The 27330-nt window shown below is 39.4% G+C and overlaps 1 protein-coding gene across 1 annotated transcript; it reads left to right on the forward strand.

Moving 5' to 3' along the window:
• The first annotated feature begins 24343 nt into the window (after window positions 1–24343).
• Window positions 24344–27008, forward strand: LOC135709463 (mitochondrial potassium channel ATP-binding subunit). The gene is made up of 4 exons (XM_065231818.1): window positions 24344–24499; window positions 24649–25128; window positions 25184–25898; window positions 25964–27008. The coding sequence occupies exons 1-4, from the start codon at window positions 24450–24452 to the stop codon at window positions 26897–26899; spliced, it is 2181 nt and encodes a 726-aa protein (XP_065087890.1). The 5' UTR covers window positions 24344–24449; the 3' UTR covers window positions 26900–27008.
• Window positions 27009–27330: the final 322 nt, after the last annotated feature.

Raw genomic sequence — 27330 nt, forward strand, 5'->3', positions numbered from 1 at the left:
GAAAGAAATAAAATATAAACTACAAACAAAACGTGACTACTAAAATCTCAAAAAGATATTCTCACAAATATATTTCATGCAACCAGGAATCTCAAAACCATTAGACCCTATAATGATACTCTGCACATGTTAGACACAAGAATAGGCCAAAAAGCAAACGTCCGACTCACAAAACCTGCCAAAACCACTTGCAGTCACAATCAACGGTTCTACGAATCGCGAGCGCTCACGAATCATAAAACCGCTGACTGCGACATTCTGAAAGCGAAATTGGCAGGCTCTATGCGTCAAACTCCCGCCCTCCAATCTCCTCCTGCATCCAACAACACAAATCTTCACTACAACACCTAACGAATAAAACTCCGAAAATCACTTTTTCTGCCTATCTTTCTATTAGGCCTGCGGACATGCGTTAGCTTCGAAACTTCTAACCAAACTAGTAAAATTTTCAGATCACAAAAAAAAACTTTTAAACGTAATTACAAAATAAATATTGATTATTTTACGCAAAAACGAGCACTTTTGTATCGTATGCTAAAAATAAAGTATTAATATAATTAAATGCAAAATTTACTAGAAAATCATTACTTTATTGGTGAGAAGTTTCTAATAAGCCCTCCCAGTTCCTCCGTATACAGAACAAATCTGATACTATAATCAGAATTGCTCAGTCTGCATGAAGCAGCCCATTTCATCAAGGAAGTTCTATTAACAACCAAGAATTAATCGTTTGAGGCCTACTGAAGCATTAAGAAGGTGATATGTGTCACTATAGGAAATCATCATCGTTGCAAATATAAAGAAATTAAACATAACACTTTGCTTCAGTACCGTCAACCTCCATGTCCATGGGGAGGGACTGTAACCGACGATCTTTCAAATCCGAAAACTAAAAACTACGAAAAAGTACTTAGGCCTTCATTAAGTTCCACTTTCACGCGACGTTCAATGACAGGGTCCTATCCAGGATTACATCTGAAAAATCCAAATCTGGCCAACGCCCACCTAAACCTGTTCTAGTCCACCTGAAATGGCTAACGAATGGAAGACTTTGACTACCCAGCCATGCAATAGCCTCATCCGTGCCTTATGGCAACTTGATGATTCTATTGCGCTCATCTTTTGGCACCACCCAGGGGAGACTTGGTCCTGTACCCAATGCTTAATTTATCTCCATTCCACTCAGCTACTCGCAATTTCTTGTGATATAGTGGGCGGAATATTATTATATGAGACAATTCAATGCAGACGTCTTTCCAAATTTGGCAGATCGACAGGTAATCGGTGAGTTACCACGATAGTTGCTATTCAACAACTCGACAACGTCCCATCGTCAACGCCTGCTATGAGAATTTCCCATTGCAGACGCCAACGAAATGACGTCATCGAGCTATCGATCAACTACCCTGGTTATCACCTGGTACCTTATAGCACGATGCTAGGAGGAGAACCGGAAGAATCGATGAGCAACCTCTCCCCCAAAAATTATAATACTTCAAGGAATGTTCAAGAATCTGGAGTCAAATTCTTTGCACAGTTTTAAAGGCTCATAGCATTTTAGTATAATTTCTAAGGACTTCATTCCAAGGAAGTTCTAGGAAAAATTTTTTTTTAGAAAAAACATCAAGTGCAATCTGCTTTCAAGGTAGTTCTGAGAAATTTTAGATTACATGTGGAGTAGACTGATGCAAAATTTGAAATTTTCGCTCCACAGTGCTCAAACGGTTTCAAATCAGGTCCTGATTAGCCTCCCAAAATTTAAACTCATTTGGTAAGAAACTGACTTGGCACAAACTATTCGAAATTTATATGGAAAATACTATGAGAAAACCAAACCCATTTTCCGTATTGCTTTTTCGAACATTTCTATAACTATTCTTACAAGAAATTTTCTCAGCTACAACTTTGCTGAACATTGTTTTCCAGCCAAATGTTGTTATTAATTGTTTAAGATATTGATAAGCTTATGGCATGATCAAGCAGCTGTTCTGTGGGCAACACTGCATTCTGCAGTGTGACATAGTAGCCATGATATTAGTGCTCCATTCTTCGCACCAGAAACACCAATGTTGCCTGCTGAACAGTTGAATGAGCATAATCATAAGACATTAGTGACTTGAATCATTAATAACTTTTGTTCCTTACATTTGATTGAAAAGTAGTTTTGAACAAAGTTGTCGCTGAGAAATTTTTTTAAAATAACTGCTATCATTTTTAAAAGCATAGTGATGTGGTGAATTGATAGATAGATATGAACAAAAACATAAGTTTTCCCATAGTAATTCCCATATAAACATGAAATGGTTTTTGCCAAGTCAGTTTCTTACTAAAGTAGTTCAAATTTTGGGAGGCTAAGCAGGACCCAATTTGGAACCGTTTAAGCACTGTGGAGCGAGAATTTCAAATTTTGCATCAGTCTAATGTGGAGCCTGAGATAGTTTTGGACTTTTGAGTAGAATTTAAAGAAAACCCAGAATTGAATTTCTGAAGAGCAGGCCTTCTGAAAACTTCAAAAGAAAATTTCAAGGACATTCTGAGGATAATCTCATGCTGTTGGTGGGAGATAACGAATCCGGAGCATAAGCTTTGAATATATTTTTTTGAGAATATTTAGGGGATGAGTGGAATGCTAAAAGGAGGATTACAATTAAACACGAGAATAACTCCAGGAGATCTTGAAAGGAATTCGGACAATATTTCCAGGAGAGTTTGCCAAATAAAATTTGAGGGGGAAGTAAGGAAGAGGAATGCAAATGAATTCATAGGAAACTTTCAATGTGAGTAGAATTCCAAGGGAAGGAATACAATCTCAAACTGAATTCTAGAAATTTATCGTGGAATTCTAAGAGTTCGTGCGAAATTCTGGAAAATCCTCGTAGATGTCGAATAATTCTACTAAGAAATCTAAGAAGTCTCAAAATCTAGAAATCTAAAAATTCCTACAGAATTGCATGAATTTCATAAATAATTGCGAAAATTTGACACGCAGAATTATTGGCATTTCTCACACCATTCTGGTAATCACATACTCAATTCTTAGAATTCCTACAGAAGTATTTGAACTTCTTATCTAATGGAATTATTGTAGAAATTTGACATGGAAGGCTGTGTTAAAGAGTTCTGAGAATTCCTCACGAATACTGAATACTAGAAATTTCTCCCGCAATTCTAAGAGTCATTGCAGAGTGAATTGAAAAATTGGAATTCCTCATTCAATTTTGGGAATAGTTCACTGAGTTCAAGGAATTTCTCATGGAATATTGGGAATTTTTCTCAGCATTAAAAGAATACCTCGTGGAGTTCTGTAAATACCTCACACAATTCTGGGAATCTTCAACTGAAATTTAGAAATTTCCCTCGGAATTCTTGCTTGTGAGATGTTTGCAAGAAAATTCTAGATTTTCTAACCCTCAAATTCAGTAAGTCCGTGCAGATTTTGGAGATATTTCTCACGGAGTCTATATATTCGTGAACCTTACCAATTTAAAATCATTAGTTTCGAATTGATTGTTGATAAAGCTCTATAGAAGCACAACATTTTCGAATTGTTCGAAAATTAGAGCAAAATGTAGTCCTCGTGGACCAACCTACATATAGGTGTTCACATATAGGTGTTCTAATGTGTCAAATTCGTGATTCAGCCATGTTGGATTTTTGTATGGGACAGCGACCGAGTTTGTTTACAATTTGCTCTAAAACCGCATTTTTTCCCCCCGCGACCTCCTCGCCTATATAGTGACAAAGCTGTATCACCATTTATATACCCACCATGGGTTGGACTATCAGATCCTACACACTGTAAGAAGAATACTCAATATTGAAATAAATTTACACTAAAAAAGTATTTTTCCTTTGATTTGTTTTCCGTACTGAGTACCTATGCTACCGACGCCAGGGAGGCAGCTCCCACACCTGAACCCTTCTTTTCGATCCATCAACTCATGGACCAAGGACCTACTTCCTTTCCAAAGGAAGGCGTGATCAGAGATTTTATGCCTCAGAAAATCCCTGCGGCGTCGAATGGGATTGAACCCAGACCCTTTTGGGGGAGAGGCAATCCCGCTTACCACTACACTACCGACACCACTACGCTAAAAAAGTTGAAAATATTGAATGATTACAAGAAAAAGTGACTTCAGTTACTTGGCCTTAAAAAAGGAGACTATTTTTGACTAAATACTGCCTCGCTACCAGCCCTGCTATGGCACTTCAAAGTTGGTCAGTATATTTAAGTTGGGTATCGTGGATTCTAGATATCAGAAGCGATAGTCACTTCCCCTGTTGCTTCTTCCTAGCTTCACGTTTTGTCTCCTTCAGCTTTAGAACTCTACACGGATTTCCTTGATATTGACCAGCTTGACTCTATGCAGTTCCGTAAATCGCTTACTACTTCAGTATTCAATCTAATTGCTTTACTTAGGCGTCCCGTAAACATCCGATTGAATAGTTTTAAATTTACTTTGATGGCTGGCAATTAACGGGTACCAAACTGCTGATCCGAATAAAGGATTCTTAAAGAGTAGCAATTTCGGTTCAAAATAATAGTTCCCCGTTGGTTAAGGTAGCCAGCCAGCAGGACGAGAAGCAATTTACCTCAATTAGAACAAAAGGCAAGCACTTCACGGGTCTCGCGAAAGGTGATGCTTGGAAATCGTTCAAACAAAGGGAAGCTTCTTTAATATTGCAGCGTTCGTAAACTATGGCAATTATTTATGGCCCCCGAAGGGTGTGGGAAATCTTGATTCAGTCACATAGCAGTAAGATGAATCTGCTTACTGACTATAAAACAAATCTTTAAAAATTCCAAAACATTCTATTGAAGCAAGAGTGAATAAAATATGCAGCTAAATGGGATTCGAACTCGGACTGCCGCGCATGCTGAACGTGATGCCCCGGAAGCGGAACTATAAAACCAACCAAACAAAGGCACGAATGCTTGCGGAAATGTGGCCACGGCACCAAGCGATGAGTGAACAAACAGCAGTGCAGTGCTGGAGCAAAAATGTCCCGTCTTCTATTATTGCTGAAAACTTTCCGCTTAACAGTACTGAAACAGAAGTGAAGAAAGGCCTGCAGCTTCCGCTTCCTCAAAGCCGACTGTTTCCGACATTCTTTTGTTTCAATTTATTCGGCCAAACGGGAGAAATGTTCGTGGGACCTAAATGTGGGAATTGGCGTTCAGTGAAGTCGGATTTTTTTTTTAATTTCCTGGAAAGCTTACTCGGATGCCATCGAAAGGCGTGAGGAATTCGGGGTCCAGCTGAAAGGGTGCGGCTGCTGCAGTTTGCAAAATTGTTAAGAAGAAACTTTTCCTCAAGTAGTTTTTCAGTTGATGCGTTTCTTTCGTTCCAGTTAGAAGAGAGCGAATGACGGGCCCTCTTGTATAATGTTTCCATTCTCTGTTTCGGCGCTTGCACCATCATTCTCCCTGGGACTATTTAAGAATTCATAACAGTCTGTAATCTCTGTTTTATTCAGAGCGTTTTTTTGCTCACTGGAAATCACAATTCTCGATAGGCGAGGGAGGGCGAAGACGAGGCCATCAAAAGAAAAATAGTCGATGAGCGAAAAAGACACTCCAAAGTGTCATAATCACGGTTCTATGAATTTAAATACTCGAGTAGCGTTTTTCCATGGAGTGCGCGCCGTCGGTGTCGTCTTCCGCTGGTATATTTGGATGAGCGATATTGCTGCTAATTTTCCCAAGAAGCACAGGAAGAGCAAGAAGAAAAGTGAAGCGTTTTTGAATAGTTGTTGGCAAAGTTTTATTGATGCCTTCACAGATGGGGCTGTTGAACGAAAGTTTTCGGGGTATTTTACGGAGAATTGCACGATGATTGCTTTTGAATGATGGGAGCTGGATTCATATCTGAATGGATGGTTTAAATATGTCTGATGGGTTTGTCTAGTGATGAGTAACGAATGAATGCAAAAACTTAGGAAGGAGAAGTCCAGAACAATAGAGAAAGGCATATTTTCTGAAGCTTTATCAGCCTCAGACTAAAATGATGGTGATTGGATGACAGGAATGGTAAAAGAGCCATAAAGCATTGAACCCATTGAACAGAAGAATTCGAAGTAGGATCAACATTCTACACAACGGTGCCGTATTAGCGGTAGGGAAATGGTGGGCTAAAGACAGGGGAGCCCCCAGGACAGAGACATCAATCATATCCTTCTCAATAATATGTTCATTAATTAATTAATTAAAATAAATTAATCGTTGGTTAGTTTTGTATTTGTATCGAGCACTAAAGTTTTCAATGAAGCAATAAATCATATAAGTTGATAATATGAAATAAGAATAAAAACAGTATTTTTTAACTGTCAGATTACAGAAGAAGTCATCTCGTTTGATTTTAGTAAGCCATAACTAAAACTTTTCCTGCCAACACTGCCGATGTACCAATGACAGCCAGACTCCAAACTGAATTAATTTCGAAGTTGATTACCTTATCGGTTTGCTATGTTCAGTTGAATTATTCATAAACAATATTGGAGGCGAACCAGCCCAAGGCTGAAAGCCTCCCTAATAAAGATAAATAATAATAATAATTCATAAACAATAGATCTATCTCATATGCTTAGTTGAAGGGGGTAGAGTTCTGCATTTTCGAAACAAAGAAATTAAAATGAACCCTCCGCAGAATCGCTTCATTTCGAGCAATATCGTTTTCGTGTAAGCCATTGTGTTTCATGATATCGAGTCATGACGAACATTCCTCCTGTTCAACATGACTTGGCTATCGCTTGTTTCTTTTTTCAAGATCATCAGTTCATTTCATTTGAAGCAACGACTTGTTTCAATTGACGCAACGAAAACTGCTTCCTTCGATTTTTCCACTTTCACTTCAATTCGGGGCTCATTCGACTTGTCACGCGTCACGTCGTCAGGCATCATAACATATTATCGGGATAGTATCCGCACAATATCATTTGCTAATAGGGATGGCATCCGGGTAATATGTAGTAATAAATTGTTAGTTTATTAAATAAAAATTCAATTAACGAGGTCATTTTGAAGTCCAAAATGGTGGCCATCGGGCTAAGGAAAAGTCTCCAATACCTTACAATACGGAAGTTTTGGAACGGGGACGACGTGAAGGTGCCGAAAATCGATATTCAACGCCATTTTGGAACCCGATATGGCGGCCATCGGTTTTCAGAATAAGCGTCAAATATCATAAGGTATGAATATTTTTGGAACAGGAACGACACATAGATGCTGAAAACAGGGTTGCTTCCACTCACTTGCTATAAAACAATGTTTTTCGGAATTATGAAATCATTAGATGATATAATTATATGATGTACTTGTAAGTAACAAGAAGAGGTTGAAAGGCAAGTGTTAGACTCATAAAACCTGTCAATTTCGCTTTCAGAGCGCGACAATCAGCAATCTTATGATTCGCGAGCGTTCACTCTGAGTGAGCGCTCACGAATCGTTAATTCGCTGATTGTGACGCACTGAAAGCAATATTGACAGGTTTTATGTGTCAACCACATACTTCACGACCTTTTTTTGTAACTTACAAGAACTAATTATCATTGTAACACCTAATGTTTTCATATTTCGGAAAAAACAATTTTTTATAGCAAGTGAGTGGAAGTAACCCTGGCTGAAAATCGATATCCGACGGCATTTTGAAATCCAAGATGGCGGTCATCGGGTTTCCTAAAAAGTGTCAAATATCCTACAATAGGTTTTCAGCAAACATGTCAAATACCCTAAGATATGGGTATTTTCGGAACGGGAACGACACTTAAATGCTGAAAATCGATATTCTACGCCATTTGTAAGGTATTTGTAACTTCTTCTGAAATCGTAATCCACCGTCTTGAATGTCAAGATGGCGTCGGACATCGGTTTCCGGTCTCTATATATCACCCCGATTCCAAAACTACCAACATTGATCGGTATTTGACAGCATTTGACACTTTTTCTGAACCAAATCCGACAGCCTGTATTTCAAAATGGCGTTGAATATCTATTTTCATTCTCTATACGTCATCCCGATTCCAAAAATACCCATATTGATGGGTATTTGACAGTATTTTCCACTTTTATTAAACCGGAAGCCGCCATCTTGGATTTCAAAATGTCGTCACTGATCGATTTCCATCATCTAGATGACATCCTGGTTCAAAAAATACCCATAGGGGCTATGCATTTATGATGTCACGCTAAATTGAGGAAAAATTAACCCCCTCTCCCCCCTTTCGTGACGTTTTTCTTATACCTAATGCATTTCTTGGCGTATCAGAATCCCCCCCCCCTCCCCCTTAGAGCGTGACATAATATGTGCATCACCCCTTATTGATGAGTATTTGTCAGTATTTCACACATTGTCTTGAACCGGAAGCCATCATCTTGGTTTTCAAAATGGCGTCGCATATCGATTTTCGATCTTTAGACGGTAACCACACATAAATGAGTAAAAAAATACACATTTTTTATATTTATATGCAGCTGTCAAAAAATGTGTAAATTTGGAGATCCTAAAATGTGTAAAAAATACACATTTTAAGACTGTAGTACCAGTCAAAAATGTGTATTTTTATACTCATTAATGGGTAAAAAAAATATAACATAATGAATAAGCGAAAAACTTTCAACAATTTTAACAGAAAAATTGAGAAACTACGGTCCAAACCTCGGTCCAAACTGCAACAGAGCAAAGGATGACAAGCTAGAGGGTAAGTGATTTATATTATTTTCATAGCTAAGCCCTAGAAAAATAATCATTATTAAAGTTTTCATTTTCCGGTGTCTGACTGTGATTTTTTTAATAAAATATTATTGAATCCGATCAATCTTTATTTTATCATTGACACAAATAAGAAAAGTCCTCCGATATTAATAAAAAAAAACCATGCGTCCTTATCATATTTACATTCTTTGAATGATTACTTTTTACACATTTTGTAGTAAAAACCGTTCTTGAAAAATGTGTAAAAAATACACTTCTATTGACGTTTGATGGGTTTACACATAAATGTGTAAACACAGTTTACACATTTTATGAGTAGACCCCTTTTTTCACGAAATGTGTGAAATTTTACACATTAATGTGTTTACGCTGGTTACCGTGTATACATCATTTAATTCCAAAAATACCTATATTGACAGGTTTCCAAATTTTCTGAAATCGAAAGCCACAATCTTGCATTTCAAAATGGCGTCGGATATCGATTTTCAGCCTCTAGACATCAACTCGATTAAAAAAAAACCTATATTATTGAGTATTTGACAGTATTTCCCACTTTTTATAAACTGTAAGCCACCATCTTGGATTTTAAAATGGCGTCCCATATCGATTTTCGATCTATAGACGTCACACCGATTCCAAAAATACCCATATTGATAGGTAAACAAACCATTCGACAATGATAAATTGCAATGTTTATATTTTTACACGAAGCAGCTGTTGGCAGTGACGAAAATCTCACTGTTCGCAGTATGGAATGTTATGGTAGAGTGACGTCGTCACTTGAGTGAACAGCAATATTTACAATCTTTTTGCTTCTAACAGCTTATTTGCCCGGACCTTATATAAACGTCATTGATACACATGCGCTTACTGGGGGAGGGGGAGGGGAGATGACTGTCTAGAGTAAGAAAAAAGTACCCAAAAGTAAGTTCTATTCACTCATCTCAGCACTATACACGCTAACTTAAAAGTACCCATTAATGAGTAAAATTGTACCCATTTAAGAGAAAAGTGGCTTAACTCATGAAATGAGTATAACCGACTTTACTCATTAATGAGTATTCGACGAATACTTCAGAAAATGGGTCTTTTTTATTCTTGATGCTTTTTTTGTTCATGAGTAAAAAGTATTCATTTTAATGAAAATTTTGCGTCAGGTGCATTCTGCCATTAAATATAAAACCAAGTATGTAGTACCTTTTGGAAAAAAGATAAATAAATATGAATCATTAAAACGCTTAACATTGTTTATTAACCTCGGAATCAGGTGATCGAATTCTGCATGAACCACTGCCGACATATCAAAACCGGGCATCATCTCCAGTATCAGCCGGCGTGTTGCAATATTCAATATTCAATGAGCATGTTCGGGAAAAGAAGTTATCTGGTAAATAATAGTGTTGAGTCTTCCGGTTTACTATTCGGATGCCGAACATCAAATGAGGATCCGGAACCATTCGCTTGTTAATTTCAGTTTCCTTCTCGTAGATCTCCGCTATCTTGAAATGGGACACACTTTTTAGAATATCTTAATTTGTTTGATTATTCCACTTATAATATTTACCTTCAAACAATTGGCTCCAGTTTTTGCCAGGGAGGCAGTGCCGTTCTTTCCACAGTTGCATAAATCACGGAAATCCCGAACACGAAAAATTTCCACCTGATACGCGAAGATGGCGTCACTTTTATAATTAAAACCTTAATGAATATTTTTAACACATTTTTAAGGCTAGAATATATTTTCACAAATGAATAAAATGTACCCGCTTTTCTTAATTTGTAAATACCCATTTTTTGACAACTTAGAATAGATTCAAAAAATGAGTACAAATACCTCATTTAATGGGTACTTTTGGGTTAGCGTGTAGTGCAGGAACTCAAAAGTAGGTAAGCCGGGTCAAAGTAGTTTCCATTTACTTGTGTGTAATTCGCATGAAATTTTCCACTCGCTTTCTACCCAAAAGTAAGTTAGTTGTACCCAACAGTAGGTAAATATGATTATACTCAACGTTGGGTTCCAACACTTTACTACCCCTGTTGGGTGATTTTGCTCCTCCATTTTTGACAACATTAGAAGGAGAAAAGGACACAAACTAGACAATAGTAGGTAAAAGTGAACTAGCGGTTGGGTACTTTTTTCTAACCGTGTAGATACATTACTAGTTCCAAACGACCAAATTCACATATGGAAAATCTATGAGCGTAAAAAAGTGAGGTCCAATGAATTTGTTGTCTCTTTTGTTCTCCGGATGATAAAATGGATGACGCAGTTTGACGTCACACTGTTTCAACCGTTTAAACAGCGGGAGAATGAAAAAGATGACAAATTCACTGATCCTTACATATTTACATTAGAAATACTCAGAGGGAGAGATGGGTCGAGAGAATGTTTTGAGCCAAACGAACTGTCAAAATCTGAGCCAATCGAACATTCCCATTAGAATTTTTCCGAGGATTTCTTATTCTTAAATACTAGAATAAATTTGAGAGTATTGCAATCGAACAGAAATTCAATCACCTTTATGTTTTGTGTGCTTCTCAAATTCAACTAGTTTTTGGAACCAAAAACAATATTCTAACTCTATTGATTTATTGATCTTCGTTGGTTAATGAATGGCACAAAGAAATGTGAAAAATATTGCGATGCAATCAATTTTTTTTTTTTTTATTCTTTATTAAAGAGATTTTTAGCCTTAGGCTAGTTCATCTCTACCTATGCAATCAATTATTATTTTGCACGTAAATCGAATCAAAAATACAAATCATTTGAAATGCTTGCTTCTAGCAAGGGTTGCAAGATAATTTAGGAACAAATCCCTGCTGCCGAATTGTATTTTGTTTTCTCCGCCTATCTCTCCCTCTGAATATTTCTAATTTACATCTCATTGATGAATTTACAGTAGGCCGGTTTGACAGCACATCCCGCCCCTGTGCGCTTATGAAATGAACCGAGTGAACAATCAACAAAAGTCAGAAAAATTGCACGAATTTGGATCGCTTCAATGCGAAAATAAGTTCATTTCTAGACCAACAATTGAAATAGGCGGAACAACTAAAGTAAACAATGGCTATTAACGAAAATTCCTCGAGAATCAAAGTACATTCAAGCAATCTAACACCGTCATCTGATAGTGCAAACTTCCTTTATCAATTGGCATCGGTAGTTTGCGTGGGAGTGTTTTGATTCTTGAGAATTTTTTGTCCTTTTGTCCATTGTGCACATGTGACCGGCGACCGATAATTGTCGTCCTCTACACAGCAAAAAAATATTTTTGATATCACATCAAAGTGGATGCACTACAATCATGTCGAAAATTTCATGTAATTTTTATGACCACATAAATAAACAAATGCAGTAAAAGCAGCGTAATGTCAGTTCATGCATTGTATTAATGATAATTTTGTCCTTTTTAGCAAGTAATATTACACCATAGAGTTGGTTGGAAATGCTAACATGAAGCTTTAGTGTGATGATTTATTAGCTAGAGAATGATCTTTAGAAGAGGGTAGGTGGATAGTTCCGTTAGAGTACGGCAGTATGAAAATTGAATAGAAGTTGAAAATGAGCGAAGGGCCATTAAAGCGACAGTTTTTCAAGATAAACGCACATTTTTGCCTAGCCCGTACGATGTACGCGGGGACTTGAAGTATGTCTCCAAGTCCACAGGCAAAAATGTGCGTCCCTCTTGTTGCTCATAAACTGACTGCGGCTGTGGAATAGTTCTAGCGACGTTTTCATCACTACCTAAAGCCCCACGTTTCGAGAGCATTGTCGTTCTACCATGTTATACATAAAAATCAAGGCAAATGCTTGCTTGTGTAGGTGAAAGCACAGACAGAACACGAAATAAAAAAAAGCAAAAAACCATTACATCGCCTGTAAGGTCAACTTCTAACATTCGCTGCGATGTTCATGAACAGAGGATGATAGGAAATGGAACTAACATTAATTGTAATAGATTTTTGGTTTGCGTGTAATAATTCAAACAACATCACCTCACTAACAACTGTACAGACAATTGGATATTGAATATTTACACTACAACAATTTTCGATTCAAAAACTGCGTATAGTAAGCCCCCTCCCCTTCCACGCCCTCTAACTACGCTTATGATATTGAGCAATTGTTTTTGAATAATTCATCTGAACATACCAAATTGATAAGATAAGGAACTCCGAAATTATTTCAGTTTGGAATCTAACCAGGGATGCCAGATATGCAGACATGTCTGTATTTATATAGACATTTGATGATGCATTCAGACTTCATACAAAGTAGAGTGGGTGTTCCAGTAATAGTGGTGTGCCTATAGTTGCGGTATGGAGGTTGTGCCGGAATAGTGAGGAAGACCCGGATAAGATTATTTTTTATCGGTAGCTCTCCTAAAATAAAGCAAATTTGCATCTTTCAAACAAAAAATATGCCCGAAAGTGACGGAAAATAATTAATTTTCCTTAAGATTTTCACTCCTTTGCACCTAAATTTGCGGTAGTGTTCCTATAATAGTAGAATCCATAAGAAAACAATGCATTCCACTATTATAGGAACCAAAGTAACTACCTCAACTACTGGAACAGTGAAATTGTTTGTAATTTTATTGCAATGTAATATTTGTATAACAAAATAGAGGTTGAAAACTATAGATTGACGTATAAAAAATTTATGTAGATCGTATATTTATTTTTTGATAAATAAATTGCCTTAGTACCACCACTACTAGTTCACCCATCCTACATACATTATACAGACATTGGTAAAAAGTTGCAGATTTATACAGACATTAATATCCCTCAGCATCAAAAAAGGATTTCAGTAAAAAATTAACTTGCTTAAAACATGCTTTTTTCGGCAGATATTTGCCAAAATACACACACTTAGAAATAACTACTCTTACACGATACGTAATCCATATTGGACGTAAATCATAGAACGTAAACAAACATAACATAAAGTCATGTAAAATTAAGTGTTCTCAAACCGCAACATCAGCTAGTCGACGAAGAGAACGTTTGATTGAATTGATTCTTTCAACTGATTCTTATGTCAAAAGGCCCGCTTACACGAGGGGGACGACTCTATCTACGATGCAAAAAAGATTGTGTTTTGCTGTGGCTAGCTGGGCGCATGCTGAGTAGATAGAAAGAAGATTTATGACGATTCTGAAGATTTCCTGCAAAAAATTGATGAGCGGTGCAAGTAGATGCGACAAATGAAAGAAGATTGTTCGAAGATTGATTCGCTAGTGTGAGATTTGTTGACCATCTAAACTTGAGATTTAGATGTGTCGCCCCCCTCGCGCTTACATGTGTCGGTCTCAGGGAACCGAAATTTACATGACTTTTTAGTAGTGTGCAGAGTTGTTACGACTACACGTGTGCCACGAGTGAGACTTCGCAGATTTCACTTGAACTTGTATTTCGAATTTGAGTATTTGTAGCCCTTCATAACTCTGAACTCTCTAAGACCTCTCAGAACTTCCAGGACCTTATCAGTTCCCTGAATACTCTCCGAAAATCTCTGAGCCTCTCCGAAGTTCACTGAACTTATCAGTAGTTCTCCAAATGTATCAGAAGTGCTCTAAGTATCGCTGCTTCTTCTATTTATTATTCCTGATTATTTAGGAATTTCTCTGAGAAGTTCAGAGAATTTTATAACAGCTCAGAGAGCTTCATAGAAGTTTAGAGCACTCCAGAGAGGTCTAGAAAATGCTTGAAAAATTTCTTGAATTTGAAAGAAGGTCAGTGGACCTTAAAGAAACTCATTGAAATTTAGGGAAGTAGAAAATTTATTTTATCAAATTTTACTATAACTATTTGAAATATGGTTCAAGTGGATTTAGAGTGGATTATATTTAATATTTCTCGTAACCAATGAACCAATGCAGGTTTCAGATTTGTTGGTGCCTCTCTCATTGAATGTGATTGTAATGTAATTATCATGAAATTACAAAAAAAAAAAGGTTATACGAATATTCATTTGCAACCTTGCTCAGAAATGACTTTCACATCTTCCACGCAACTCTCCCTCTTATCCCTACTCTCAGTATTCAAAATGTATGGTACAGACAAATGCAGACATTTTATTAGCATTCATAAAGATAATTTAAAAAACCATCTGGCATCCCTGAATTTGACTCTTGTTGGACACCGGCAGTGTTGGCAGAAAAAGTGATTTTTGACATTTAATTCAAACCATAAATATTTGAACAGTCATACCTTTTTTTAGAGACATTGTAGCACCGTACTTCCTTTGGCAAAATTGTTAGGCACTTCTTGGACTATATTTGTACATGATTAGTTGCAATTTCAAACTCAAACGTCATGTACGGTAATTATGAACAATCACCAACCAAACCATAACTGTGTACGATAATGTAAACCACTGGCTAAAGGTTGCGGCACTTTTACACAGTCAATCCATTTTTAATTCATCCTTGTTTTCAGATTCGAATTTTGTCCTGCTCTGCATTCCAGCCAAGCTTCTGCTTCTGCCTTCTCTATTCAGAAAACACACATACCACCATCTCAAAGTCCAGCCCAGATGACCCTCGGAGTGTCATGTATGCAACCTCCTAAAAAAAAACTGTGATTGCGTGCGATTTCAATATCCTATCACCAGCAGAGAGAGAGAGAGAGTCTTTTCCAGTTGTGGCACTAACATTTCGTTCGCCGTTCTTCGGGATCAAGCTTACATATCCCATATGGCGGAAAAATTTATGCTGCTGCAAATGCAGTCAGGGGGATGTTGAATGCTGCACATTTATTGCACACCACACCGAGCGGCCGACTGTTGTTGCATTGTCGTAAAAGAACGTGCGATGACGGAAATGCTGCATATATCCTACATCGTATACTGCAGCGCTGCAATATTGTGCCCAAATGACAATGAAGATCTACATCAACGACCGGTGGTCCGGCAGGACGATGCTTTCGCATGCCTGTTTCAGTCATAGCCACTATCGTTCATTGTCCAAAGTTCGGATCGTGCGATATCCATGCAGATATTATTGTGTAACGGTCAAACGGCCATCACTTGGCGGAAATACCGACGCAATTTGCGAGGGGTCCTCCTATGGCTGTGCTGATAATCCTTCGGCGGTGTCATCCACTTGGTCTATCACACTATCGCCCAGTACTTTATCGTAGATAATTCAAATTTTACTGATGGCAAACCCCTCCAGAAAATCTTTCCCTGCACAAGCTGGGATGTGAAGATGCGTCCAGATTCGCTTCGGATGAATCCCGAAAAGCTTACCATGTTTTATTACTTGGCTTTGACTTTGGCATCCAATATCGAGGCCGCGTGTAGATATCACGGGTCAGGATCGACCGCCCGGTGGGTGGCGGTAAATTAAAGCACTCTTCTTTCGGTCTTTTTTCAGACCCGGCCAAACCGGACACGAACTCCCGTGGAGATATATAGAGAGGACGGTCAGTTCCCTTCATCAGCGATGTAGGACGACGTAGACGACGACGGCGACGGGTTCAAAGAAAATGTTAGCGCCAAACCGAGCAGCACCGAGCACATTGTCATATCGTCTGAAATCTCGGTCCTGGGCTGGCATTCCCTAAAAATGAACTATGCACTAGCCGATGCAGTGCATCATATAACAGTTCACAGTCTCACACGCCCCAGTAAACGGGGGGTCTCCAACGAGTGACCGAGTGGTGTGATGTGAAACTGCGAAAACCCAGCACTTTGTTATGGCAGCCACGTTATTTATTCCGTATTATTCACGAAATTTATGTTGACCGTATGGAAATTCGGCCAAAGCACCGGGACTTGCTATACGGTGCAATATGCAGTTTTTGATCCAGGTTTCTACCACCACCAACACACCGTGCCACCGTGTTCTGGTGTAGAATGTGTGACTGAGCATTGAGCACACCATCTATGCGAGACCCTGAGCGAGAGAGGAAATTCCTGAACATTTAGATAAAAGTGAGGAAGCGTCCCTCGGCCCGGTCAGTCTCGGTCCTCGGTGCGCCTAGTACAACTGAATGATACGGGAACAATGATGCCCATAGGAAGTGGACATTTTTTGCCAGCCGAACCCCCACAGCCCGGTTGTCATTCGCACGACCTGTCCTTCTTCGCATGGATGAACCGCATCCAGTTGAGGGACTGAGGGAGAGAGAAGCCCCCTCACTTCTGCAGGCCATAAGTAATACGGCATGACTTCTAGGAAGTACAAAGAATGTATGTCGCTGTTTTATGACGATGGACAAAAGGTCCGCGGATCTTGTTGTGAAACAATTATTTCAACTAGCGCATTATGTGGACACGGGCAGGAAGGCAGAAAAGACTTATTCCGTTGAGTTTCACGGTCACAGGCTGCGAATAGAATGATGCACAAAAGAGATGGTTGGTTTAACAAATGCATCAATTAGCAATGCAATTAAGATTACAGTAATGGGAGATTCCGAGAAAGGCTATTTTTGGGATGAATTCCTACTAATCGAGCTGATGTTTTGTATGAGACCTATCTAACAAATAATCGCCTATGGAAGAAATGACTTCTTGACCATTTTATTCAACTGCATGCTTCAATAATACTATTTTTAATAATAACTTCTGTTCAGGCTTTATCAACACAAATCTGGATAACTTATTCAACCACCACAGTAGTTCAACTTGGTGTTGTATAAGCTATGTCGAGAAGCTTTTATTCGACTTACATGAGTTGTAACAGAGCTTATTCGATCAAATTGTTGATTATTCAGCGTTTATTAGACATCATTGCTTCCTTAAACAGCGATGGTATAAAGGTGTATTTACGCTTGATTCTTATGTGAAGTAACGTTTGATTAGACATTATTATACATTTATTGAACGATTATTTAACTACGCGATTATTAATCCAAAAATAAAAACGGGAGTTGAGCAGGGTTGTTGTATCTCTTCGTAAGTGGATTGTGTTGTCATTATTTCTGTCGCACGCTCCCACACATACCGTAAAGGGTGTCCACGATGAAATTGCCACACACAAAATTGATTCGCAAAATTCGAGTTTTCATCCGATTGCCATCAAATTTTCAGGGATTGAGAAATAACTATTAAACTTCATTTTACCATTTTACTCGTATTTTATTTACAGTCCATACGCAAATGCCCGCACCTTGGCCTTAACCCCGGCCATAAAATTCTGCACAACCTGTGAATCAACCGTTTTTTGCATGTAAACCCATACTTTCTTCAGTTCCTCGACTGTCTTCACTACCTTAGGTCATTTAAGAAGGTGCTGCTTCATAATCGCCCAGTACTTCTCGATGAGACGGAGCTCCGGAGTGTTGGGAGGGTTGAACATTTTCGGCACGAAATTGACCTTATTGTCCGCATAACACTTCAGCACGTCCTTGGAGTAGTGGCATGAGGCCAAATCCGGCCAGAAGATTGTTGGGACGTTGTGGGCCTTCAGGAGAGGAAGCAGCCGCTTCTGGAGGCACTCTTTTATGTACACCTGTCCGTTCATCGTGTCCTGGGTCACGAAAGGTGCACTCCGCTTCCCGCACGTGCAGATGGCTTGCCAAACCAGGAATTTCTTCGCAAATTTGGACATCTTCTGAGTGTGGACATGCTCCGGAACGCTGAACTTATCCTTGGTCGTGAAAAACAGGTTGCCGGGGATCTTTTTGAAGTCGGCCTTCACATATGTTTCGTCGTCCATGATGCAGCATTCAACTTTCGTCAGCATGTTGAGGTACAACTTCCTGGCACGGGTTTTGGCGGGCTTCTCGTCGCGATTAGGGGCCTTTTGTACCTTGAACGTTCGAAGCCCAGCCTTAGTTTTGGCCTTCTGGACAAAACTTCGGCTTAGGTGCAGCTTCTTAGCCACATCCCTAACGGAGGCGTTCGGATTTCGGTTGAAGGCAACTACGCGGTTGTGATTTTTGGTGTTGTACGGAATACTTTTTCCTTCACTTCTGGGCTTCCGATTGGTGGTCAACCGTTCCTCGAACCGCTTAATCACTCGCGACACCGTGGAATTCGCAATTCCCAACGTTTTAGCGATGGAACGATGCGAGAGATCCTTGTTCTCGTGATGAATGCGCAAGATTTTATCACGCACGAGCTGTTCTTTCGACTCCATTTCCGCGAGTTTTGATCACAGGACTTTAAAACTTGCAGGATGTAAATAATGCACTATGAACTAAATCCACCCAAATTTTCATTAAATTCTACCCAACGGTTAAAAAGTTAGAGCAATTTCATAGTGTGGCAATTTCATCGTGGACACCCTTTACAACTACATTCTTGTTCAACACTGGAAGCTATTATTCAACGTTTGATCAACTCAGGTGTTTTATAAGAGCTCTCAATTGTTTGTTGGGTACATCGGAATTTTAAGTAAGTATGTTCTTCCGTGGATGAAAGAACAGTACGGTCCGAAACCAAATGTTGTATTTCAACAAAATGGGGCTCCGTGCCAGACCCCGAACATCTTCCGTTCTGTACGAAGGATATTTGGCCGGCATCCAGCCCCGATCTTAATCCGCTGGATTGCTCAATATGGCGCGTCATGAAGGCCAAGGCCTGTTCTAAACGCCACCCGAGTACAGCAAGCTTCAGACAAACATTGACCCGTACCTGGAGAGAAATGGATCCAGACTACATTATTAAAACCTGCCGTGCGTGCCAGAAGCAAGTGGAAACTCGATCGATGAATAACATAGAGTCTTACCAACAATCAATACGAAACTAACGATTTTAAATTGGCTCACTTCTTGACTAGCCTATTGGTCCCAAACAAACGATTAACGTACCCCATTCTAGTCAAAATTATAGTACTACGCAATGTTTGTTTTGATTCGCTATGAAAGTTTGACAGATAAAATGAGGGGTTATTGGTTTTTCCTATGTTTCGAGGGGTGAATCGATTAGCTTGGGACCGAAGAGAGTACCAGAGCTGAGCCAAAAAGTTGAGCACGTTATTTTGGGACCTTCTAGTCTTAGAGTTACCTCTATGGAGGAATTCTGTTGCTCTCTGATGAACGATTTTATTATCTCGATTGTTTTGACAGCGCAGCCCAAGCAATCAATGTTTTCGGTGTAAGGGAACGTTAGTTCTTCAGCCGGTGATCTATGCCGTAAAATACACTCAATTCATCGGAGAACCTGCTAGCAAAACAAACATCACGTAATAACGTTGCTGTTTTGATACAAAATAAATGGGGCTAGGGAGGCATCTGTGGGGGTTTGGCGGAATAGTTTGTACGTTTGTATTTTCCTGTTCTAGCAACCAAGACCCTCACAGGATTCATCCTCAAGTACATTTCCCCACCGGAGCTGGTAGCCGGAAGGGAATATCCATTCTGTTGCTCTAAGCATCTGGATGCCCAGTACTACGGTAGCAAGATCCTGGTCGATTTCATTACCATTGCAAAGAGGAAAGTGCCCTGCAGAAAGCCATCATCAGTGTGATTTAAGAAAATAGCCAAAACTTCAATGAACTGGTAGAAAACGAGATCATTTCCTTATTTAAATATTGCATCCATTCATTTTCTTCATTCATTGTTTTCGTTTCGTTATCGAACTGACATTTGCATAAGCTCTACTACACAGCAAAAAAAAATGTAATATCGATCAACGTAATTCAAGCTGATGTATGAAATAATGATGTAATAGCAAAAAGCAGATAGAATATTACATCAATGGATGTAATTTTGTTCGCAAAATCGATGTACATCGTACAATGTGATATTACTCAACCGATGGATTGACCTGGTTGCAGCAGTTTCGATGTAATATTCAACAACTTTTTTTGCTGTGTACATAAGCCCTACTAATTATTTTTCGTCACAAATTAGATCAGATCCCAGAGCAAACCAGAGTAGCACCATAGAGGTAACTCTAAGACCACTGGGTCCCGAAGAAAATCATTATTATTTTTGGCTCACTCAGTACCAGAACAACGGTCCCAAGCAGTCCCAAGCTATTTCACTCACCCCTGCATGTTCTGCATGAATCCACACACCCCTGATGTTATCTGTCAAACTTTCATAGCGAATCAAAACAAACATAGTGTAGTAATAGAATTTCGACTAGAATAGGGTACGTTAATCGTTTGCTTGGGACCAATAGGCTACTAAAGTGGTGAGCCAATTTAAAATCGTTAGTTTCGTATTGATTGTTGGTAGCACTGAGCAACTCTGAGTAAAAGAGGTACACTCAAAATATATTGAAATCTAAATAGTATAAAAGTTACGCTAAATCGCAACTCTCCGTACACTCAAAAATATTACAAAACGAATATAGATTAAATTTTATGCATTTTATGGTTTTTCAAAATGTATACATTGGTTCGATTAAAATTTTCGTCAAAATTATACTAAGTCCAAATAACGGAGTGGAATTCTATCAGTGTTTACTAAAATGATAGGAAAAGAACATCTGGATTCTCTTCGAAGCTTCGTGCTGGTGAAGAGCTTCGTCCCGGCAGAGTTTTACCACAAACGAAGTGACAGACGACTTACTGGCGAAGAAATCCATTAAAATAATGTGGTTCACTGTAATAGAATTTTCTTGGAAGCTTGTGCCATCATCCACCAGATGGGTTAGTTTTTTTTGTTTTGATTTGAACAAAGTGGATTTTGTGTACAATGATTCTTTGACAGTGTGCAAAGAGTGCGTATCATTTTGTCATTTTTTTATGCATTTCAGTTTTGAGTAGAGTGAAAGAGATAGAACCAAAACATTCTGACACATTTGGTGAAAATGCTAGTACAATCCAGTAGTAGTGTTGCCATGTGGTACAATCCAGTAGTAGTGGTGTTGCCATGTGGTACACTGAAAAATTGAAATAGCAGGTTAGTCACCAAAGTTTTCGAGCCGCTCCGTCTGTCACTTCGTTTGTGGTTTTACCATAGAGGTAACTCTAAGACCACTAGGTCCCGAAGAAAATCATTATTATTTTTGGCTCACTCAGTACCAGAACAACGGTCCCAAGCAGTCCCAAGCTATTTCACTCACCCCTGCATGTTCTGCATGAATCCACACACCCCTGATGTTATCTGTCAAACTTTCATAGCGAATCAAAACAAACATAGTGTAGTAATAGAATTTCAACTAGAATAGGGTACGTTAATCGTTTGCTTGGGACCAATAGGCTACTAAAGTGGTGAGCCAATTTAAAATCGTTAGTTTCGTATTGATTGTTGGTTTTACTGCGCCTGTGATCTGTTGGGCAGCTAGGAAATTGTAAGTATTTTTTAATAAAATAAATAAAATAATTAAAAATCCTGAGACAATTTTTATTTTTATTTGAAAACAATAATATTTACCATAAATAAAATAAAGAAGCGAAAAATACATTCTCTCGAATAAACCGTATCTATGCATTGTAAGTATATTTCGATTTTATACTATGGCACGCATAAACCATTTTTATACTAAGGCTCTGAACCATTTGGTGGATTATTTTAACTTTTGGTTAAAATTTGACAGATGAAAAGTTATCGATTAACCCTGCTATCCGAGCGTGGTTACTTCTGACAGACAAGAAGTTAAATTTTGACGACCGTGGCTCGAAAACTGGTCGATCGACAGCACGGGGATTTTTGAACATAAGAAATAACTTTCGAAATGTCACTTTTAACCACGAGTTAAATTTAACTCGGCAAATGGTTCACAGCCTAAGTTTGCATTCTCTCCCTTTATACCGAACTTTGCGTCGGTACGGAGAGTTGCGATTTAGCGTAGCTTTTATACTATTTAGATTTCAATATTTTTTGAGTGTCCCGAAGAAAACGTCGGTATAAATGGAGAGAATGCAAACTTAGTATAAAAATGGTTTATGCGTCTCAAAGTATAAAATCGAAATATACTTACAATGCATAGATACGGTTTATTCGAGAGAATGTCTTTTTCGCTTCTTTATTGTGCGTGGCAGGATAATTTCTCAAAAAGGGATTATACCATCTGGTTTCTGTTTATGGCCGTACGACTGCGCCCATTGATTTAACACACGGCGGCTTTTTATCCAGGATTCGCTTCTCAAGCCGCTGCCATAAAATACTATCAAAGTTACACACCTGTGTATACTCATAAAATAAATCACATAACCAGTGGAAAATATCCATGTGAATTTCCCATTATTGGAAATTGCACCACTAAATCACATGAACTTTATGTGTTCAATGAAATCTATATGATTTCTCATATAGAATTTCAGATATTCAGAAAAAAATAAATTATTTTTGTAATTGGAAAAATATTATGTGCGTTCCTAATAGAAACTAAGTGAAAACTTTTTTCAGTGTATAATCCTTATGGGCGGGGTTGCATCGCGCTTATGAGCGGCGCGCTTTGACCGTAACCAAATGAGAATTTAACATAAGCGCGACAATATTTTATTTATGGTAAATATTATTGTTTTCAAATAAAAATAAAAATTGTCTCAGGAAGGTTTTTTAATTATTTTATTTTTTATGAATATTATTTAAAAAATACTTACGATTTCGATGTTCATTAAGATGATTCGCTAGACACAGCTAGACTCGTGTTTACGCAGTCTAGCTGCCCAGCAGATCACAGGCCCAATTGAAATCAGCCGGAACAAAGCTCTTCACCAGCACGAAGCTGCGAAGAGAATCCAAGTGTTATTTTTCCTGTCATTTTAGTAAAATCGAATGATCGAATTCCACTCCGTTATTCTGACTTAGTATAATTTTGACGAAAATTTTAATCTAACCAATGTATAAATTTTGAAAAACCATAAAATGCATAAAATTTAATCTATATTCGTTTTGTAATATTTTTGAGTGTACTCAAATGAAAGCCGTCTTCCCCCTCGGTTTCTCCGGTTTCACTGAACTGGAACACCGGACACTTACCCCGATGGGGCCCCGGATCCTGGACCAAGACGCCACCACTTCAGACCACCCATAATCGACCCCAAAAAATGATGGAATTTAGATGCCCTGTCTGCAGATCTTTTTCCCAATTATTTACAATTTTTTTTTACATAGACATTATATTAATTCAAATTCAAAATAATTTCAATATATTTAAGTTTGTTTTATAAATGAAAAGCATGTTTAAAATAAAAATATTTATTTTTGTTCTCATAGTTGTCAAATCAAACACAAATATTCACGATAATTTTATACACAAATATTTTTAAAATAAACATATCATTGTTTGTATTTTAAACATTGATATCACATGGCTTCTAATGTGGAATACGTTTGAAGTCAACCTCGTTTATTTCTGTGGCCAGAACAAAATGAGTTTACGTTTAACTTTACCTCATACATTTTTGTTTCGACAATGGATTTTTCTGCGTGACATCCGGAAAAAAAATACACCCCATTTGAATCCGAAATGACTCCGAAACCAAGTGGCCACTTCCAGTTTTTCTGAAACATAACGAAATTTAAACAGTTTTTGGTTCATATTTGACATCCAGCTCCATAATCGGCATTTTGGCTTTTTTCGAAATAACAAAATCTGGCGGTAGTAATTTAGCACCGATCTCACCCCACTCTCCCTCCCAAAGGTCAAAATCGCAGATCGCCATCTACTGTCGAACATTCGAAAACATTCACTTGTACTCAACCTTGCATACATTTTAATGAACTTGCGTACAAGTTGTTCTAATTTGACAATCAGCTGATTCCAGTTGGACCTTCCTTCGTTCATCGTCGTCAGTTTCTTCTCTCCGCTCAGCTGTTGACGGGGTTTTCGATTCGTAGATTAAGCAAAAAGTCAGTAGTTTATGGTGTAAATAGTATCCAACAATGTTAAAATTACTGCTATCGGGCTACCGATCGTGTCAACCGATTTACAGGTAAAAATTCGCATTTATTAATCACCTTTTTGTACGTTTGTTTCGCAAACTTTCGTTTCGGTCGGAAAAACCTATTGCATAACCTCAAACTCGATTGGCAATCAACAGTAAGAAAAAAAGAAAACATTCAAGGTCACGTTTGTTTACAGTCAACCGCAGCAGAGTCATTTATTGAGGCAGTCTCTGCACACGTATGTTTTCCGCCGAAATGAGCTGCTGGATGCGGGTAAGAGTCTGCTTAGGAATCGAATACGCCATCAGGGCCGAAGGAAGCTGACGACGCAAAGTCAACAGCAGGTCGTGCGAACCGGAGAGAGAAGTTCACAGGTGCTAAGGTTGCTGCTGGGCGGCAGTGCCATTAGTGTAACCGTCGGATATCACTGCCGGAGATGGTTCGTTCATTGTGAAGCTCCGGCCAACCGGTTGGTAGGGCACAAGACCGAATCGGGAACCGCGGGAGTGAAGTTCGATTGGCGAAAGTTTTGGAGCTACTTGAGGCCGCACTTGGTGAAGCTGCTCGGGGCGATCGTTGCTGCACTGGCGGTGGCTTATTTCAACATTCAAATTCCCAACATGCTGGGGGTGGTCGTGAACACGTTGTCTAAATACGCCAGGAGTAATTTGAAAGAGTAAGAGTGTAGCATGTTTCGATTGTTTCGGTTTTAAGCATTTGGATTCTTTCAGCCTCGACTCGTCGACATTTATTGACGAAATGAAACTGCCTTCGTTGCGACTCTTTGGGATGTACATCGCCCAAGCTGGCTTCACGTTCGTGTACATCCTGTTGCTGAGCCAGATCGGTGAGCAGATGGCAGCGAAAATCCGACAGGATCTGTTCAAACAGATCATCATTCAAGACTTGGAATTCTTCGACGAGAATCGAACCGGCGAGTTGGTCAATCGGTTGACAGCCGACGTGCAGGATTTCAAATCCAGCTTCAAGCAATGCATCTCTCAGGGTCTACGTTCGTTTGCCCAGCTGATAGGTGGAGGTGTTTCGCTGTTTATGATTTCGCCGCAGCTGGCCAGTATCGCTTTGGTGTCGGTTCCGGTAGCGGTAGGAATGTTCTCCTTTCTGGGGAAATCACTACGGGCGTTGAGCAAAAAGAGTCAAGCCCAGTCGGAACGGGCCACGGCGGTTAGTGAGGAAGCGCTGTCCAACATTCGGACGGTCCGAGCCAGTGCGAGTGAATTTGCCGAAGTGGAACTGTTCCGGCAGGAGACGGACAAGGCGGCGGAGCTTTCCCAACAGCTGGGTGTTGGAATTGCCGTGTTCCAGTCGTTAACGAATCTGTTCCTCAACGGAATGGTGCTGACTACGTTGGTTTTGGGTGGACATTTTATGTCCACCAGTTCCATCAGCGCTGGAGATTTGATGGCGTTCCTGGTTGCTTCGCAGGTTAGTTGGTGTTTTTTAGGGGAAAGTTAGACAGTTTTTAATACTTTCTCTTTTATTCCTTTTAGGGTGTCCAGCGCTCATTGGCACAGGGTTCCATCATGCTCGGTTCCGTAATCCGCGGAATGACGGCTGGCTCGCGTGTCTTCGAGTATCTCTCAGTTCAGCCCAAAGTTGATCTCAAACATGGCCAAATCATTCCCGAGTCGGACATCCGAGGCGAAATTCGGTTCGAAAATGTTTCCTTCACCTACCCCTCCCGACCGAACCAGCAGGTTCTGAAAGACTTTTCGCTGGTGCTGGAACCGGGACAAACTGTGGCCCTGGTGGGAGCCAGCGGTTCTGGAAAGTCGACCATTGCTTCTCTGTTGGAAAGGTTCTACGAACCGACCGGTGGTCGCATCACCATCGATGGCCATGATATCTCGAATCTATCCCCGTACTGGCTGCGTGGTGATGTAATAGGATTCATCGAACAGCAACCGATCCTGTTTGGAACGTCCATTTACGAAAACATTCGCTACGGCCGTCCGAACGCGACGCAAGCTGAAGTTCTAGAGGCGGCCAAGCTCTCTCAATCGCACCAGTTTGTCAGTCAACTGCCGGACGGATACGGGACTTCGGTTGGTGAACGGGGAATTCAGCTGAGCGGTGGTCAACGACAGAGGATAGCTATTGCGAGGGCCTTGCTCAAGCAGCCAACAGTTCTGATTCTGGATGAAGCGACCAGTGCGCTGGATGCGTCCAGTGAGGCTATCGTGCAAAAGGCACTGGATGCGGCGGTCCTCGACCGAACCACGCTGGTCATTGCCCATCGGCTGTCGACGATACGGAATGCCGATGTGATTGTGGTGCTGGAGAAGGGCCGGATAGTGGAGATGGGAAATCACGACACGTTGCTCAAGAAGAAAGGGCATTACTTTGAGCTGGTGAAACAGCAGGAGCGGGAACAGAGGGAGGAACAACAGCAGCTGCAGCAGCAGCACCCGAGGGCTTATGGATAAGGCAAGACGTTACGGATGTGATCAGTAATGTAAAAGAGGTGCAGGTATTAAAATGGTGCGGTAGAAAGTTACTCTTTACAAGGATTCAAAGAACCGAGGGAAAGAGTCAATAATAAAGAGAATGAATGAAACAATATTTTTGGACTTTTGTTTTTAATAGAATATTATTATTAAGCTTACAGTTATAAAATTTACATTAGGTGCTGTGCTTGTGTGCTAGAAAGTTTAAAAAAATAGTGTATTTTGATGTTGGCCGTGAATTTCTGATGCATAAAATTTCTGATCAAGACACCTTCCGTCGGTTGATGTGATGGATGGGTCGATAGGCAGCATCCAGGTGTAGGAGCTGCCCCCCTCGCATCGGTAGCATTGGTACTTAGTACGGAAAACAAATCAAGGAAAAATACAATAATTAAAGGAAATGGCCTATG

Source organism: Ochlerotatus camptorhynchus, unplaced genomic scaffold, assembly GCF_037179485.1.
Source record: "Ochlerotatus camptorhynchus isolate MF236.1 unplaced genomic scaffold, CSIRO-AGI_Acam_v1.1 ptg000361l, whole genome shotgun sequence".
In the NCBI taxonomy this organism is placed as follows: domain Eukaryota; kingdom Metazoa; phylum Arthropoda; class Insecta; order Diptera; family Culicidae; genus Ochlerotatus; species Ochlerotatus camptorhynchus.

Bases quoted from the DNA above. Each gene is read 5' to 3' on its own strand.
- LOC135709463 (XM_065231818.1), top strand. From the start codon at position 24,450: ATGTTAAAATTACTGCTATCGGGCTACCGATCGTGTCAACCGATTTAC. The intron at 24,500-24,648 runs GTAAAAATTCGC...GTTTGTTTACAG, and splicing joins TCGTGTCAACCGATTTACAG to TCAACCGCAGCAGAGTCATT. The intron at 25,899-25,963 runs GTTAGTTGGTGT...TATTCCTTTTAG, and splicing joins CGTTCCTGGTTGCTTCGCAG to GGTGTCCAGCGCTCATTGGC.